We start from the raw sequence: 19,518 nt of genomic DNA, 5'->3' as shown, positions 1-19,518 counted from the left end.
GTGAGTGCAGAGGGGGCTCACTCTCCATCTCCTCCCCCACTCTGGGGCCTCCCCTCTGCACCAGGCTGGGGTGGAGGGTGCTGCCACAGTGGTCGATGCCCCCGGGCAGGTCAAGGAGGAGGCAGCTGTGGCAAAAGACACTGGCCTATGATTTTGGGTCCTCCATGTGAATTTAGACCACAGGCACATGCATAGTTTACCTATATATTAATCGGGCCCTGGCCCTCTGGAAGCTGCTATTCCTACATGCAGTAGGCCAGTTCTTCAGCTGCTGCAAACTGTCATAACTCCTTTGCCAGCCCCAGCCGACGCCATGTTTAGACTCCTGCCAGGCAGTACCTAACTTTACTTACCCAATGTCATACATCGTTTTGCTCTTCTGGATAGCAAGGGCAAGACATTTCCCTCCTTCCGTGGTTATCTTGTTTGCTCCTATTCTGCTTAAAAATATATTCACTGTTAAGATGCAGCTTTTAAAAAAACCCAACTCATCTATACATCTATATTTGAACCCCAGCTTAGACACTGACCCTAGCAGCCAACTCCTATGGTAGATAATGATGGAGGTCAATTACGGCTACTGCAAATTTCCATGGACTAAAATGTTGTACACATTTAAACTTTCAGTTACAAGGTATCAGAGCAAAAGTAATCATTTTAGGCTGCAAAATTTAGGCCTGAGGCAGCACAAGTTAGCAGCAGAGCCATGACTAGAATTCAAGAGTTCTTGGCTCCCAGTACTGTGTTCACTCCACTAGCTCACATTGCTTCTGTTGCTTCTTTTCACTTTATATGGTAAAAAAAAAATTACGTGACAAGTTAACGTGACTTAACCTGAGGATGAAAACTGGCATTGTGTATGGCTAGGCAGTCTATCTTTGTGGAAGTTCCCTGTAAACAATGATAATGGTTCACCATTTGACTTCTGGTAGTTCCTTCATTGAAATGCAATACCGGAATACATTCCTTCCCTTTACTTATGAAAAGGTCAGGCCTACACAAACCTGAAATTAGTTACAATGAGGGAAATGTAACCTTATGCAGAGGCCCCAGCATAAGGTTTATGACCTAGTAAAGTCCCTCTCCAGTACTCAAAATAGGACGTAAGTCAGGCCTGCACAACTTGTAAAACTCCAAAGAAAACAGCTGAGGGATGTTTCAGCTCCCCTGAAATACTCCCCCCATCCAGAACTGCCTGCCCTGTGGAAACAAACCCTCCCTCCCCAGCACTGCCCCACCGGAACAGCGATATTGAACCTTGGTAATATGTTATAGTGGGCCTCTAAAGTAGAATAATTAAGGTAAAAGAAAAATGTCTTTTTGCTAGAAGTAGAATAAGATCTTCCCCCACTTTGTAATCAATTGCCCTGTTGAATGAATGAGGTGTGACTGAGGAAGGCGTGGAAGGCAGCACCTCCAGACAGCTGCAATCCCTGGAGAGGAGATGGGAGCCAGACCAGATCAGTAGAACAGGTCAGCCACTGACTCCTCGCTCGCCTCCTCAGCCTCCCCCCCCCCCCCCGCAGCTCACCTACCCACCCCCACCCTCCTGGCTCACCTACTCAGCCTCCGCCACTGCCCGTCTGCCCGCTTACCGCCACTGCCCGCCCGCTCGCCTCCTCAGCCCCTCCCCCTCCCCCTGGCTCGCCTCCTCACCCCCTGCCACTGCCTGCCTGTCCCTTCAGTCCCCCTCCCTCACCCACCGCTTGCCTACTCACCTCACAGGCCGCACAGTGAGCCCCAGGCCACATGTTGTGCAGGCCTGACCTAAGTGGAGTGTTGTGCTGACCCTTTGCATCAGGGAGCAAAGCAGTCTTTAGTAAAGATTAAGCATTAAAGGAATGCATGCAGAGCAATCATTGTCAGATTATTATAAGGAAGTACATAACTTCGCAAATTTCCTTTTGTTCAATCTGCACGTGTTTTCTTTTATTCAAGTAAGAAACTTTTCTCTTTCTCTCTTTAAAGTTGATGTACCCTAATTATGGTACCATGGAGCATAATAAGGAAAAATCCTGGACATACTTAACATACGTGAGGCTTGAACATTCTTCAATGAGTCTTGCAACGTATTTCGCTCCCACATCAGTAATTTGGTTGTTGTACAAGCTTAAAGAAAAATCACATTGGTAAAAACAGATTATTTCTGCTGTTACCTGAATATATACAACCTGGATGGTTTTGATACACACAAAGTATCTGTCTTTATGAGGGTCCTGTATAAAGATTTAAGTATTTCTTTCTAGTGATGGGGATAATAATTTAATAAAGAGCTATAAAATTTAAGACCAGACTGGGATTTATTTGAAGGAAGGTGTTTATATATAAAAAGAAACGTAAATGATCTCTTCCAGCAAACCCAGCTCCCATTTTTTGGTGCCAATATGAAAATACTTTTACATAAAAGTTATGAAACCAGTGAGTATGCAAAATATGTGCTCATTCTTTTATTAGATTCATGAAAGCTCTCTGAAATACATCCTGTTCCTTTCATTGCAAGGTTGGATTATTGAGGAGGCACACTGGGAACAGGGCATTGGTGGAAGAAAGCAATTCTTGAGACTTAAATTCACTTTTCATGCCACTATTTAACCAAAAGTAGCGAGTAAAGGCTAACAAGCCAACCAGCCCAAACTTGACCAAAAACTGATGTTCTTTTAGGTCTTTAAGGAAATCGCTGCTTCCTGCATGGGTAAGTGTGGTTATACAAAAGGATCCAGTAAACATGACCCCTTGAAAGATGACCCTTCCACTCCCCTTCTCTCTTGTAAGCTATATTTACTTTGTATAGAAGAAAGAAATGACTTAACTAGAGGTGGATAGAGACAAAGGAGGTCAATTTCTAGCTGCAAAACTGAACATACCTGATCAGCATTACAACATGAGCAAGCTTTGCCCTTTGTAGGAATCCATCCTATGATCAAGGACAGGAGAAGAACTGCTGTATGGGGGATTGGCTGTCCCTCTCCTGCTGTGCTGTCACACGGACACCTGCATCACATCTCACTACACTATGACATAAAACGGTGCCTTACAACTCCTGCCATGGTAAGGTTCAGTAAACTAAGGGTATGTCTACACTGCGATAAAAGACCCGTGGGCACAGTTGTGGCTGGCCCGGGTCAGCTGACTCAGGATCTGGGGGCTCTGGTGACAGGGCTATAAAATTGCAGTATAAACATGCAAGCTCAGGTGGTGCCCTGCAACCCCACGACAGCTGTCCCAGGCCAGCCCCAGGTCTTTTACTGCAATGTAGACATAACCCAAAGGGGCCTGAGTTTCCATCCTGTCCTTGCTAGTGCTATTAGCGCTGAGGGATCATTCAGGATGAAAGGTGCTGTAATGTAACATTATCTCTTGCGCTGTTCGCAACTCATACATACCCCAGGTAAGTCACAATTTTGTACTTGGAGAGCTCATCGTATAGTACTCTTACTCCATGATCTGTGATCTGATTAACACTCAGCCTAAAGGAAGAAAGAAGGGAATCGATGGCTGATTAGTCAGATTCTGAAGGGTTCACTGGCCACAGGATATTCTATGGCCTCCTCTTCATGGATTGCTGCAGATCTACACATCTTCCTCTGACATTTTAACAGAGCATCAGACCTTAATATATTAAAGCCATTGACACAAATGTGAATTCAGTTTTTAAAACTTGCACTTTAAAAAAAACAGAGCTCGCGGCTAAGGCTCTGTATGTCGTACATGGAGTTAAAAACAAATAAATTCAGTAGATCAACAGACCAAAGACAGATCCCCGTTTTCCCATAGTTCATTATAATTACGGAAGATGCTCTACTTGGCATCTCGCAACAATACCTATCCCAGCAAAACCCAGCTCCTCAATGGGCCACCAGTCATCTAATCATCCCTGCCCATACTCAGTGAAAGGCTAGAAAACAGACGAGTATAGAAGCATGTTCTGAAGGCCATGACATATATATGCACTAGTGAACTATGGTCAACAGACAGAATTTCTATCCCACAGGAGATTTTGAAATTTCTTTTTTTGCCCTGTATTGGGACAAAAAGTCAAAACACTGAATTTTTGTCATGAAACAAAATGCTCCAAGATATTTTGTTTCAGAAAAATCAGAACATTTTATTTCAAACTTTATTATTTTGGTTTTTATATTCTAATTCATAATACAGGAGTTGAAGGGACAAAAAAAGAATTGTTTTGACCTTATCAAAATGAATAGTTTAGACATTTTTCTGTTAAATGTCATCAAAATCAACATGTTCCTGTGAAACATTTCAACAAATCAGCATTTTCCAACATAAAACTGATCCAGTGGAAAATTTTTGACCAGTGCCATTTCTGGAGCAAGCTCCAATGCCAAGGATTTGTCTACACAACTGTGCACTGCAGACCCTACGGTTGTGAACTGTAGAGCACGCTAATATGTTGTGCTGTAACAGCCCCGTGCAGATCCTGCTGGCATGAATTAAAAGGTAATGAGAAGCAAGTAGATTTTTGTTCATGCCAGCAGAGTCTGCACAGGGCGGTTACAGCACAACCTGTTTGCATACTATGCAATTCACAACCCCAGAGTCCACACTGTGCTGCCATGCAGACAAGCCCTGAGAACGCCCTGCTGCCAAGCCACTTCTGCTTATTCCAGGAGGTTGGTAGCTTGCCCACTCAGCTGCACTGATCAGTAGAGAGAATCTGGCTCAACTTCTACAGATCAGAGGTGTCTGCTTTTTTTCAAATGACTCACTGTGAAATTAGGTTTGGGTTGTTATAAATGTCATTTTCTGTTCTCTAGGAATTAACAAATGGAAATGACAGTCCTCATGTCAGGATGAGAAATGTTAACACAAAAGGCACACTGTTCTGATCAGCAGTTGCTTTGAATGGCAGATTCCTCCCACTGCCATATTTTAAAGCCAGGACAGGCTCTAGCAAATTTTCATGTCAGGGAAGTACTACCAGCAAGTACTTCTCCTTCCCTGCTCCCCTCACCATCCCACCCCACCCCTGGTGCTTTTTCATAGAACCTGGACCACTTTCAAGACATAATCTGAGATGGACCCAAATTAAGACCACAGACCTAAACACCCCAAACTTCTGGTGGTATTTTTTGCAATCTGGATTCAAAATTCACACAGCTGGTCCCTATTGCTATTCTACCTTCCACACACACACACCCAAACAGATCTTAAATCGGCAAACTCTGGGATGTTCAAAATTCTGATCCAAATTTTGCTGCTTGGGGCTGCCTTCTCTTAAGATACTGAGGTGATCGTTCTGAAACAAGGCTTTAAAAGCCAAATACAGTTTATTTCCAGGAGCACTTGGTGCCTTTAGCCCTCTCAAGCTTTAAAGAGTTTTTGTAAGTTTAATGCTTATATTGTGTAATAAATCAAAGACAAACAGTCACCTGGCACAACATCCTACCTGATCACCGCAAGCTTGTTAAAACAAGGTAGAAGCTGTTTTACTCCATAGTCATTGATATTATTGTTGTCTAGATCCAGACCCAGATGCTTCTGAAAGTGCTGCATCACAAAGGATATGGCGCTGCAGTCCGACGAATAGGCATTGCAATAGGTGAGTTTGATGCAGTTGGCCCTCATGCCCCTGACAGTCAGCTTGGCTAGTTTTTCACTTTGAGTCTCATAAATGCATCTCAGCATCCAAACAAAATTGGGCATGACCTGAATCTGTTTATAACCCTTATGTCTTGCCCGCATCAGGCTCTGCAATTGAAATTTCATGCTTTCTAAGAGATATGTGATGAGCGCATTTCTTTTCCTCTTAATGGCTGCAGGCGAAACTAAATGTCTGAGGAGCTTCTCCTTGTCTTTGGAAAGCAGACCACAGAGGAAAAGATTGGTGAAGTGAAAATGTTCTTTATTTCGGAAAGGATCTTCTCCTATAGAGAGTTTGCGCAACCAGGAAATAGGGAGACAAGTAGACTGGGCAGAATCAGTGGAAGAGCACTCTGCGAAAAACTTCAGTAACTCCTTTGTACCCAATTTCTCTTCAGTAACTAGGAACAGAGCTGTGAAAAAAGACTGCAGGGTCAAGTGCAAGAACTCATAGGAGGACTGGTCTCCAAAGCCACCACAGTCATGAACCGTTCTGAGGAATCCCAGGTGCAAATCCTGCTCTGACATGTTCAAGGATGTGACTTCCTCCTGGTCAAAGATAAAGAGAGACTTCTCCATCCCCATGTGTGCTATTTTACCCAAAGAGAACAGAGTTTCCTTTTTTGACCTGAATGTCTCCACTTGGCTTCTGGTGTTCTTCTTCAGCAAATTTGTTTTCAGAGTTCGGTTCAAGTAAACTTCAGTCATGAGCAAAAATACATCGGTGAGTGTAACTGAGTAGTTTGGAAGCTCATGACTGTCAAACATGGAACGGAAGAGTTCAAAGCATTTAAAGATAATCCAACAAAACAAAGGCACCGAACACAAACTGCAGAGACTGGGGTTTGCTTCCAGCTGGTTCGACATCAATACCCGACACTCCTCGTCTCTGAAGAATTTCTCAGTGTATTCCTTTAGGTTACTGGTGGAAAACCCTCGGAGCAGTACTTTCTTCCTAATGATATTTTGATGGATCTCAGTTCCTGTCCTTGCTGTCAGAACTTTCCTTGATCCCTTAAGAACCTTTCCACTGAGAAGATTCACCAACAGGGCAAGAGGGTGGGTAGGTTCATTGGGTGAGCAGATCTCAGGGATGCTGCTCAGGTCAAAGTCGGAATTGATCTCATCAAAACCATCAAACGTGAAGAGGGCTGTATGAGGGAAGTACAGGATGTGGTTGAATACCTCCTCGGGGTCCTGGTCTGGGTAACAGTTGTATTTGAACAGGAGATCCTTCAAACAGATGGCTTCATTCTCTTTAAAACAGCTAAACATCCTGCACCTGAACCGGAAGAAAAATTTGGCACCTACATCCAATTCTCCTCTGGCCCAAAGATTTTGCATCTTTTGCAGCAAAATGGATTTTCCAATACCTGCATCACCAAAGATGTAGATTGTCTCTCCATCTTCATTAATTAACCCAATTCTATCATCAAACAGATCTTCTAGGCAGCTCACCTTGCCTAGGCTCTCATTGGTATAACTGACCAGCTCGATAAGACTAGCAGCATAGGTTTCCTCCAGCAGCATTTCCTCCTTCTGAGCATACGACATAACAAACTTTGTGTCTCTTGCCAATTCATATTTGAGTTTCTGACGGTACCTGCTGACTAAAGAGAGAATTAATTATTAAAAGAGATCGAATCTAACATAAGGGCTACAGTATATAAAGTCCCTCCATGCTTAGGAACTGAGGAGGAATGACTGGCTATATACAAACACTTATGCCTGCAGCTCTTAGGTACAGAAGAGTTTTAGGCTACAGCTAATTCCTTCCTATCTTTTATCAAATACATGCTGTCTTGAAGTTGCCTCTCTAGAAACAGGGGGAACGATGAGAATTTTGATATTATACAGTTTCTAGAGAGGCAACATCAGGACCCTCAGAGAGGCTCTTTGGGCTTTTTCAATGACAAGCAGTGTTTCTCTGGAGGGGAATCAACTTGTAATAGTGAACTTTTTTTTTCCTTTCCATGTGTTCAGCACAAATCTGAGAGGCACTAGCAAAGCTCCTGTCGGGATAAGAAAGACAATTTCTGCTTAGCAACATTTTCCAACTGCATGCTTTATTTTCTGGATGTCATGAATTGGCTAACAGGTTTGTGTGTGATTTCTCAGGGCTTGTCTACATCAGAAAGTTGCAGCGCTGGTGAGGGAGTTACAGCGCTGCAACTTTGAAGGTGTACACATCTGCAGGGCATCACCAGCGCTGCAACTCCCTGTTTGCAGCGCTGGCCGTACTCCCGTTTTGTCTCGGGTGTAGAGGATCCAGCGCTGGTGATCCAGCGCTGGTAATCCAATGTAGACACTTACCAGCGCTTTTCTTGACCTCCGTGGAAGGAGGAAGCCTCTGGTAATCAAGCTGGTCTCCTTCCCCGGCTTGCTCTCCCGTTCCCGGAACCCTGAGCAAGCAGGTCTCCTTCCCTGCGGTTTGCAGGGTGGTTCGGGGAACGCGAGAGCAAACCGCGGCGAAGCTGGTCTCCTTCCCCGGCTTGCTCTCCCGTTCCCGGAACCCCTAGCAAGCAGGTCTCCTTCCCTGCGGTTTGCAGGGTGGTTCGGGGAACGCGAGAGCAAACCGCGGCGAAGCTGGTCTCCTTTCCCGGTTTGCTCTCTCGTTCCCGGAACCCCGAGCAAGCAGGTCTCCTTCCCTGCGGTTTGCAGGGTGGTTCGGGGAACGCGAGAGCAAACCGCGGCGAAGCTGGTCTCCTTTCCCGGTTTGCTCTCTCGTTCCCGGAACCCCGAGCAAGCAGGTCTCCTTCCCTGCGGTTTGCAGGGTGGTTCGGGGAACGCGAGAGCAAACAGCGGCGAAGCTGGTCTCCTTTCCCGGTTTGCTCTCGCGTTCCCCGAACCCCCCTTGAAGCCGCCCAACTGCGCTGCAGTGTGGCCACATCTAACACCACTTGCAGCGCTGGTTGCTGTAAGTGTGGCCACTCTGCAGCGCTGGCCCTATACAGCTGTACTAATACAGCTGTAACAACCAGCGCTGCAAAATTTTAGATGTAGACATGGCCTCAGTCCAAAAGGAACAAACTAAAAGCAGTTATTTTTACAGCACTGGGTACTTTCTACATGCCAAGTTAGGCGATTAGGACTATTGCAAAGATCTGATTGCTAGCTGTTCCTGAGTGCCTTTAGAATTCCTGGCTCAAATACTTTTCCCCCAGTCCTGAGCTGGTGTAATTACATCTTACAGGCTCAATGGGGCTGTTTTGCCAGTACTTTGATGGGAGGCTGCCTAGGAAGTGGTGCTGGTGATTCAGTTGGAAACACTCTTCCCTTCCAGTCAGTACTGACCCAGCGGCACAAGACTTTATTAGGGGGCACTGTGTTGCTTGATGCCGTCATCTTTTGGAGGAGACATAAAACCTAGGGCCTATAGACCCCACTGCCCTTTCTTTAATGGTCAGGATGTCCAAGCCATAGACAATTTAGATGGTTACATTCTCCCCTCTAAGTTTCCCTAGCAGTTTCAGTTACAGGAGTTGTTCTTAGAGCTGCAGGGTTAGAAGGGACTGCCAGTGTCATCTAGTCTAACCTCCTGCTGAGATGCAGGATTTGTTGTGTCTAAACCATCCAAGACAGATGGCCATCCAGCCTCCTTTTGAAAACCTCCAGTGAAGGAGCTTCCACAAGCTCCCTAGGCAGTTTGTGCCATTGCTCTGCTGTTCTTACAGTTAGGAAGTTTTCCCTGAGATTTAATCTAAGGGCTTGGCTACACTGGCACTTTACAGCGCTGCAACTTTCGCGCTCAGGGGTGTGAAAACACACACCCCTGAGCGCTGCAAGATACAGCGCTGTAAAGCCTCAGTGTAATCAGTGCCACAGCGCTGGGAGCGCGGCTCCCAGTGCTGCAAGCTACACCCGTAAGGAACGTGGTTTACGTACAGCGCTGGGAGAGCTCTCTCCCAGCGCCGGTGCTCCGACCACAAATTTCAAGTGTAGCCATACCCTCTATCTGCTACGCTGTAATTTGAACCCATTGCCTCTTGTCCGGCTCTCTGCGGCAAGAGAGAACAACTTTTCTCCATCTTTTTTATGGCAGCTTTTCAAGTATTTGAAGACTGCTTTCATGTCCCCCCCTTAAGTCTCCTCTTTTCCAAACTAAACATACCCAGTTCCTCCAGCCTTTGCTCATATGGCTTGAGTTCCATCCCCTTGATCATCTTTGTCACTCTTCACTCCTTGCCTATTTGTTAGTTTGTTAATAATCATCATCATCCCAGCTCTAGGCACCTCAACAGATTAAAAAATAATTTATAGAATAATAAAAATCCTAATCACTGGACAATGTTCCTGTGTTTTCATTGCAAAGGAGTCTACATTTCAGAAGGTCGGGGGGGGGGGGGGGAGGACAGGGGAGGAGTCTTAAGAAGGTTAAGAGTCTTGTATTTATACAGGGTATATCTACATCTACAATTTTGCAGCGCTGGTTGTTACAGCTGTATTAGTACAGCTGTATAGGGCCAGCGCTGCAGAGTGGCCACACTTACAGCAACCAGTGCTGCAAGTGGTGTTAGATGTGGCCACACTGCAGCGCTGTTGGGCGGCTTCAAAGGGGGTTCGGGGAACGCGAGAGCAAACCGCGGGGAAGGAGATGTGCTTGCAGGGGGGTTCGGGGAACGCGAGAGCAAACCGCGGGGAAGCAGGTCTCCTTCCCCGGGTTGCTCCAGTGTTCCCCGAACCCCCCTGCAAGCACATCTCCTTCCCCGCGGTTTGCTCTCGCGTTCCCCGAACCCCCGTGCAAGCAGATCTCCTTCCCCGCGGTTTGCTATCGCGTTCCCCGAACTCCCCTGCAAACCACGGGGAAGGAGACCTGCTTGCGGGGAGGGGGTTCGGGGAACGCGAGAGCAAACCGCGGGGAAGGAGACCTGCTTCCCCACGGTTTGCTCTCGCGTTCCCCGAACCCCCCTGCAAACCACGGGGAAGGAGACCTGCTTGGGGGGGGATTTGGAGAACACCGGAGCAAACTGCGGGGAAGGAGACCTGCTTGATTACCAGAGAGGTATCCTCAGGTATGCTGGGATACCTGCTTATTCCACGGAGGTCAAGAAAAGCGCTGGTAAGTGTCTACACTTGATTACCAGCGCTGGATCACCAGCGCTGGATCCTCTACACCCGAGACAAAACGGGACTACGGTCAGCGCTGCAAACAGGGAGTTGCAGCGCTGGTGATGCCCTGCAGATGTGTACACCTCCTAGGTTGCAGCGCTGTAACCCCCTCACCAGCGCTGCAACTTTGTGATGTAGACAAGCCCAGAGTCTGGAAAATGCTCTGGGATCCTTTGAGATGAAGGGCTGTATAAAAATGTGATATTTTAATTGTAATAATATAACAAAAAATCTGATTGTCACTTTGCCAAAGATAATCACGGAGCAGTGAGTTTGTGCTGTGTGTTGAAAACTAATCAATTCTAGGGCTGATCTGAGACTGTGATGCAACACTATGGGATATATAAAAACAAACAAACAAAAGTGCTTGAGGTTTAGGAAAATAAAAGCTACATAAACAAAGCAAAATATAAATGTTCAACTAAATCCTCATGACTGTATTCCAATACTGTGGTGGGGCTGCGGTCAGGCTACATTTAATGCTAAGATATGTCAGCTAGCAGCTGAGTGTTTACATATTAGTTTTCTTTGGCTGCTCTAGCACAAATCCTACAGCGTATATGTGTTTCTTGTGATTTAATGCATAATAGAGATGATCCTAGATACACAGCAAACTGTGTCCTTATCACACTATTACTTGGTTAGAGCCTCCTATCTATAAGGGTAAGTCAGGAGTCATGGTGGCATACTCAAGTTCCACCTACAATCCCAGGACATTTTTGCAAAAACAATTGGAAGTGAAATAGTTAATGTTGATGCTTAAACTGCTGTCATTAGGTTACATGGTTAAAATGAAATCTCCAGTTCACCTGAAAATGCTGATCTGATGTTGTGATACTCTGTACCTCAAAGCAACACCCTGGCACCCCATATTTACCATGGTGATATGATTATAATAGGTTTTGTACAAAGTATGCCTTGTGAGATGTTGGATTGTATGTGCTATCACTGTATGTGAAGTTTTACTGTTTGTGTTACTGAAATATGTTGTAAGACTGGAAATACCCAGAACCAGCCTTTCAGGTACAACAATGGAGCAGCCAGACACTGATGATGGCCCATTAAGGGGAATCCACACTCAACAGGACTCCCCCAAGAACTGTATAGGATGGAGACATCGCAGAGAAAGCACAGACAATGGAGACTGCTTGACTCACATCATACCAAAAGATCTTTCCAACAAGCTGGAAGAAGCTACAAAATGGGAAAGTGACATCCTCACTTGGCCTCTCTCCTCCCACAACTTAACACCTGGAAACAAGTCTGGAGAACAAAGATTTTGCACAGGGAAGGTGATCCCAGGCTGAAAAGAGGAATCCCAGCCTGTGTATGAAGGAACTATCTCATCAGGGTGACACACTGCTTGATTCAAATCCTATCTATTTTATAGAACTGAGATTGTGATTCTACTTTTATTTCTTAGGTGACCAACTTTGACCTGTACAGTCACTATTCATAAATCACTTAAAATCCATCTTTCTGTAATCAATAAATCTGTTTTATGTTCTACCTAAAACAGTGTGTTTTAGATGAAGTGCTTGGGAAATCTGCTCAGTAACAAGAGCTGGTGCATGTCCTCTTCACACTGAGGGAGGGGCAAGTGGATAATAAACTCACACGGGCCAGGCTTCTAACAAGGGCAAGACAGTACAGCTCTGGGATGCTAGACTGGGGAGCTGGGGGGAATCGGCTGGAGCCTCTCTATTGTTGGTTCATGGGTGGCTGGCAAAAGCATTCATGTAACTGAGCTGGGGTTGTCCCTGCCTGTGGATAGCTATATAAGGCCATGGCTACACTTACAGTTCTGCAGCGCTGGTAGTTACAGCTGTGTTCGTACAGCTGTGTAGGGCCAGCGCTGCAGTGTGGCCACACTGACAGCTACCAGCGCTGCAGTGTGGCCACATTTGCAGCATTTGCAGCGCTGTTGGGAGTGGTGCATTGTGGGCAGCTATCCCAGCATTCAAGTGGCTGCAACGTGCTTTTCAAAAGAGGTGGGTGAGGTGGAATGTGACAGGGAGCGTGGGGGAGACAGAGAGTGTGGATTTTTGGAGCTGACACTGTTCTCAGCTCCCTGCCTTGCAAGTTGTAAGGACTGGAAGATACACAGTGCCTACCTTCAATCATTTTAAAAGTTTTGACCTTTCCCCCACCTGTCTCTTATTCACTAAATGCTAATTATGCACTCCTAAATAGCCGTCAGACCACATAAACAGTTGCTCAACATTACCCCTCCCCCCTCTCTCCTCAAGCAAACAGCTTTGAACATTCCAAAGCAATTCTCCTGCCTTCGCTGGCTCGCTCGCTGGAGCACAGAGCAGCTGTGTTTGTTTTTTAGCAAGTAGCTACGGGGAGATCGAAGTTCAGCCATTCTTCTGGTTTGTTGTGGACAGGAATTCTGGGATACCTCCTTATACCCCAAAGGTCAATAAAAGCGCTGGTGGTGTCCACACTTGCTGACCAGCGCTGCATCACCAGCGCTGGAATCACTACACCCAAGGCAGACCAGGTGTACAGCCAGCGCTGCAACCAGGGAGTTGCAGCGCTGGCTGTGCTTTGCAAGTGTGGCCACATCCTGAGTTGCAGCACTGTAACCCCCTCACCAGCGCTGCAACTCTTCAGTGTAGCCAAGCCCTAAGTGTAGGACCGGGAGAGGTTTGCAGCTTGTCACAGCATCAGTGTGAGAGGGAATCCAGGTTGGTGAGACAGAGGGCTCAGTGGTATCCCAGTTCCAGGAAGCACCGCAGGTAACCTGTCACAGACATACCACAGTGTAGCAATTTCATCTGACTCCCTGGTAACCTTTTTGAAATTTTTCCCTTTTGCCCCTCCTGGCTTCAGTAAGGTAGCTCTTTCATTATTTTGTTTAAAGTATCTTTTTTTTTAAGTCAACTGTAGCTGATCAGTAAAACCGAATACTTTTAGAGTGAATTAATGTCAAATATTTAAATGGGAGTGATACACATGATGGTACTGCTTGCAGCGCTATGCGGGGAGGACTAAGGTGACTTTAATCCACGTGTATGCCCTCATGATCTGCCATGCTTTGGGGTCTAAAATGGCCACCTGCATAACTTACTTAGGTAATAGAAGGGGCTGTTCTAAGTTCCAGCAGCCTGGAAGCCTACAGCTGCCCTACACAATGCATTCACCATGTTATTTTCCCTAGATGGTGCTCTGGTTTTTACAGATTCTTTTGTGATGGTGCCTCCCATAAGGCTTTATGGAAATATGCTTATGAAAGTATATATGACATAACTAGAATATGTTTTATGCTACACATGCCATGTAACATATCTCTGTAAAGGTTATGACCTACTGAATCTATTAATCCTATTTGTATGTATGTATCATTTTTGTACTTGAAGTTAGGAATATTGGCTGTGTACTTGCTTGATTTCTAAGTAGCCTTTGTAAAGCATTTGGTCAGTTTCTTGAGAAAGGAATGTGCAAATTAAGTGCCCAATCAAGAAGCACTTAAGGGACAATGGATCTTGGGAGGCTCCAATCCACATAAGAAGTCCACACAAGGACATTCAAGGTAGCAGGTAAGCAGTGGCTGCTGCCTGTAAAAATGAGTCATGCATGGACACGTGACTTGCCCATGTGACTCCAAAACTCAATCTTGGAGCTGGACTTTCCATAGGGAAGAGGAGGGGGTCTCCACCCACAAGAGAAAGTCTACTTAAACCCCTGGGAGACCCCTCAATTTTGGCTTCAGCTGGCTCAAGAGAGAGCCTCTCCACCCCCAAGGATACTTAAAAGAAACTGGAACAAAGGACAGTAACTACAGGGGGTGTGAGTGATTGCTGAACCCAGACTAGGAGGAGACTAGTCTATAAAAGGAAGCTTACTGGGTGAGGTTTTTATCTGTAGTCAGTTTTCTTAGACATAGACTTGCGTGTTCTATTTTGCTTGGTAATTCAATTTGTTCTGTCTGCTATTACTTGGAACCACTTAACTCCTACTTTCTGTATTTAATAACTTTTTACTTATTAATTAACTCAGAGTATGTATTAATACTGGGGGGGGGGCAGAGCAGACAGCTGTGCATCTCTATCAGTGTTATAGAGGGTGAACAATTTATGAGTTTACCTGGTATAAGCTTTATACAGGGTAAAACAGATTTATTTGGGGTTTAGACCCCATTGGGAGTAGTGCATCTGAGTGTTAAAGACAGGAACACTTCTGTAAGATTCTTTCAGTTAAGTCTGCAGTTTTGGGGCACGTGGTTCAGACCCTGGGTTGGTGTTGGAGCAGACTGGCATGTCTGGCTCAACAGGACAGGGTGCTGGAGTCCCGAGCTGGCAGGGAAAGCAGGGCCAGAAGTAGTCTTGGCACATCAGTTGGCACTTCCCAAGGGGGTTTCTGTGATCCAACCTGTCACACCTGTATGTTGCCACAGACAGTAGTAGAGGGGATAAAAATCTCATCCCATATTACTCAGACTGAAAACAAGAAACACAATGTAGGGTCTATCCCTGGTTACATATTTTTAAAGCTTGGTTCCCAAGGCTGGGAAAATCAGAACTAATAGTGAGGCTAATCAGTAGATGAAATTAATCCAGTTAATATTAACATACATTTCTCTGGAGACATGTTTTCTATAGAGAATTGACCTGCATATTGGCTCTTACACCTCTTCCTACCTGGATCTGTATGTACAACAGGTTTATTTTGAATATTCTGTGAAGGGTGGAATTCTATTTCATCCAACCAAGGCTGTAGTTCATAATACGCATCAAAGACCTCTTGCAGGATGTAGATGAAATATTCTGAAACTTCTTCTCCTTTGCTTTGAACAAGATCCAGAATTTTACGAACCTGAAGAAATACCACGTAGAATGTTAGCAATATGTAGGATTGTGTATCGGTTACATTTATGAAATGCTTTGAGTTGCTGCAGGAATGGAAATGGGACCCCAGTCAAATCCTAGAGTCTACGCTCCCAAGCTGGGATGTCAGAATCTGGATCTGAACCTGAACCATCCCAAAGTTCAGTGTCTTTGGATTCCGGCATTACAAAGAGGCTGGACCTGCAACTCTGATTTGGATCAGACGTTTTAGTTTGGGCTCATTATTACAGCTGTGTACATATACCAGCTATAAAGATAAAGGACACAGGCTGCTCCACAGTGTAGAATGCGAAGGAAATTCCTGGTCTGGGTGGTTACCACAGTCATGCAGGAGATTTCAAATCTTGCCCATATTAAATGAAACCAGACAACTGATATTTGACCTCCTGGCCTGGTCCTCTGATTTCTGAGGCTAAGTTGCATTATTTAATTTTATATCAGAATCTAGCCTGAATAGCAGTGTGGACAGCAGAATGTCTCTCTGGACTTGAATGCAGAATCAAACAAGCTCTTCCTTCTTTAAGCATAGCAGTTTAACTCTGCAAGACCACCTCTCCCCGCCCATGCTATGGGGATTGCATGGGGGGTGAGAGACAGCGTGCATGTGCATGCAATGCTGTATGCCCCTCTCATTCAGCAGCCATAGGAGAGTAAATGTCCACACCCACTAGCAAAAAAGTTTGACTCCAGCTAACAGATGGAAGGGGTTAGGTTTGGTGGGTGGATCTAGAGGGCAACCAGCATGTGACAACCTTAGTGCGAGTGTTTCTAGAGAGTACAGCCTTTGCTCTAAGGATACTTCTCTATGGACTGGATTCCATTCCTGCTAATTACAACCTCAATTTCTGCAGTAGGCAAAGGTCTTCCAAATTCCTTAATCTCTGAGGCAACTTTTCTCTGGCCTCTCATGAGCTAGAGAACCCACAATGCAGGATAGAATACACCAGAGCGCAATAAAAAGAGGATTTTTAGATATTAAAGACCTTCACCCAAATCCTCTGGTCTGAAATCTGCACTTTCTAGTTCAGGATCTGCAAAAGTGGGGCAACTCTCTTATGACAAATATCGATAAAACCTACTTGTAGCCAGCAAACATTCCTCGGACAATCTATTTTTTCCTTCCACCTCAGATATTCAATAAGAAAACTACAAATAGGAGATATTTCATGTGAACAAAGCTTACAGCTACAAATCGTTTCAATTTAAAAAGAAAAGGAACAAAGAATGGAGCCCTGGTAAACGTAAATGTGGGTGGTCGCATCAGGAAACAATCTCAGGGGCTGCATTAGCCTCTTCCACAGAGACCCCTCGATAGTGGGGATTCTCCTTCAAGGGAAATCCTGGGGAGGTGCGGCGTAAGAGGAAGCCATGGGGGAAGGAGTTCCTGATAGTTCAGCCCAATGGAACTGCCCTGTCAGGAATTGCTGGGGGCACAGAGAGGTAATGGGGCCTCCATGCAGACAGGCCGGGCCTCTTGTAGAAGCCCATGAAAACCACAGGGTCTAGGCATGGGCCTGCGGCTCACTCTCCGGGGTCAAACTCTGCTCCCCTGACAAACAATATGGAGTGGGTGGAGGGGGGACTCCATGAGAGGATCCAGAACTGGCTCTAGGAACCAGCGCTTCAAGCATGTGCTTGGGGAGGCACTTTCCAAGGGGAGGCACTCCGGCTCTTTTTTTGTTTGTTTGTTTGGGATGCAAAAAGCCAGGAGCCGGTCTTGAGCGGAGGTGAGCTGTGGGGGGCATGGGGAGGGCCGCAGTAAGTAACCCAGGAGGGGCAGAGGAACCCCTCCTCCCAGCTCGCATCCACTCTACTGCCGCCTGCTCCCCCGAGCGCACTGCCGCTCCGCTTCTCTCCCTCCCTCCCAGGCTTCCCGTGCAAATCAGCTGTTTTGTGGCAAACCTGGGAGGGAGGGGGGAGAAGAGGAGCGGCAGCAACGTGCTCAGGGGAGCAGGCGGAGCAGAGGTGAGCTGCAGTGGTGGGGGGCACGAGGATGGCAGCAGGAAGTAACCCTGGGGGGGGCAGAAGAACTGCTCCCCCCCCGCTCACCTCCACCCCCTCCCCTGAGCGCACCGCCACTCCGCTTCTCCCCCCTCCCTCCCAGGCAAGCCTGGGAGGGAGGGGAAATGCGACGTGCCCAGGGAGGAGGCAGGGCCGGGGATTTGAAGAAGGAGTTGGAATGGGACAGGGAAGGGGCAGGGCCAGGGGGCATGGGAAAATTTTTTTCCTTGGGGTGGCAAAAAACTTGGAGCCGGCCCTGAGAGGATCCTCACTGAATCCTTCACTCCAAGCTGTCTCCTGTGGGTTTTTCCATCCCTGCATTTCCAGCCACTTCTGGTCCCTTCTGCAGGATTCTCTGTGGGAGATCAGGCAATCTGGCCCAAAAACTGAACTTCCCACTGGTCCTGTGAAGTACACATTGCCTTGGCTGAAAGCTCCCTTCTGTATATGACTGACTGTTTTATTACTATATTATACTACTGAACAAAAAAAGAACCCAAGGTGATCATACAATGCACCACTGTTCAACTCCCAGCTTTGGCTACCTACACAAAGTAAGCACCACAGGTACAATGTCCATTAACCAACAAGAGTTATTATCCTAGGGAAATCTGCACATTAATGAAGCGCAGGACCCTGCCTCTTTTGTCGTTCACTCTCCTCTAGCTGTGACACAAATCTGAAACTTCTAAGGCTCCATAACTGGTTCATAAAAGAAGTCAGAGTCAGGTATTGTATTAAATCACTGTAACAGGAAAAAAAGCCTGGAACATTTTCTCTTGTGGAAGAATTGGAAACCCAAGCAATTTTTGCTAATATTTCCTCCTGGAGACAGAAATCTAAAACCAAAATGTGTGAGGATATCAAGGTTTTTCCCAATTTCATGAAGGAGGATACAGAATGCTCTTAGGTCTTTAAAGAGAAGAGTATGTGTAGAAAAAGTGACTACAGTTTTAAAATGAACATTTTCCCCTCTTTAAACTAGGATCAACTTATGAACCCTCCTATGTCACAGTGAAATAAACTCTATTTCCCTCTTAAGTATTTTGCATGGTAACAATGCTCTAAACAGTATAGGTATGCAATTAGAAATGTGCTCACATCATCAATTTACAAAAAAATCTGTGTTCTTAAAGCTTTTCTTGTAACTGCAAACAAACAGATTTACAGAGATTTACTGTATATACTTGATCATAAGCTGGTTTGTTTATAAACCAACTCCCTCAAGATGGATAAGTAAAAATGGAAAAATTTTTATAACCCGTTCATAAGCTGACCCTATAATTCAGAGGTCAGCAAACTTTGGCTCCCGGGCCATCAGGATAAGCCGCTGGCAGGCCGAGATGGTCTGTTTACCTCGAGCATCCGCAGACACAGAGGTAAACCTAAGTAAACAAAGTGTCCCGTCACGCCAGCTGCTTACCCTGATGGGCTGGGACAGCAACTGGTGGGGAAATTTTTTGTGGGGGGAGAAGCTGGGGTGGTAATCCCTATGACCACCCCCCACATGGCCCCACCGCTAGCCCAGGACCCCCACACTCTCCACTTCCCATCCCTTCCCACCTTATCTGGAGAGAGCCAGGGCAGGATGTCTCTGACCTGACTGGAGCTGCTCCGGCAGGCTGGGCAGCATGGCCGCAGCTTGCTCCAGTAGGCCAGACTGGGTGGCATGGCTGCAGCATGTTCCAGAGGGCTGGGCCGGGCGGCACAGCTGCAGTGTGCTCCGGCAGCGTGGCCACAGACTGCTCTGTGGGGTGGGGCCAAGTGGCATGGCTGCAGCCTGCCAGCCCCGGAGCTGCAGCTGCTTCGAAGGCTGCAGGGAGAGCAGCATGGCCAGAAGCGGAGAGACAATCAACCTCCCACTCAAATTAGTAGAAAGGCTACCACTGACTTCAACAGGAGTTTGTTCAAACCCTAAATGAATACTGGGTCCTGACGGTAAAATGAACAAAAT

General features: G+C 46.2%; 1 protein-coding gene across 7 annotated transcripts in view; it reads right to left on the bottom strand.

The window, feature by feature from the left end:
- Positions 1–19,518, bottom strand: part of NOD1 (nucleotide binding oligomerization domain containing 1) — a 48,314-nt gene that overhangs the window by 12,807 nt on the left and 15,989 nt on the right. For 4 of the 7 annotated variants that reach the window (XM_030551059.1, XM_030551056.1, XM_030551058.1 and 1 more), the window contains exons 3-7: positions 15,357–15,531; positions 5,408–7,211; positions 3,384–3,467; positions 2,026–2,109; positions 354–437 (exon numbers count right to left, since the gene is read on the bottom strand). In XM_030551059.1, the coding sequence (XP_030406919.1) occupies positions 354–437; positions 2,026–2,109; positions 3,384–3,467; positions 5,408–7,211; positions 15,357–15,531 (2,231 nt within the window). The remainder of the gene's footprint in view (positions 1–353; positions 438–2,025; positions 2,110–3,383; positions 3,468–5,407; positions 7,212–15,356; positions 15,532–19,518) is intronic. The other 3 variants (XM_030551061.1, XM_030551063.1, XM_030551062.1) reach the window with 3 other exon arrangements.

Source organism: Gopherus evgoodei, chromosome 2 (genome assembly GCF_007399415.2).
Source record: "Gopherus evgoodei ecotype Sinaloan lineage chromosome 2, rGopEvg1_v1.p, whole genome shotgun sequence".
NCBI classification, from domain to species: domain Eukaryota; kingdom Metazoa; phylum Chordata; order Testudines; family Testudinidae; genus Gopherus; species Gopherus evgoodei.
Note: the sequence above shows the minus strand (reverse complement) of the source record. Positions and strands in the feature narration are given on the sequence as shown.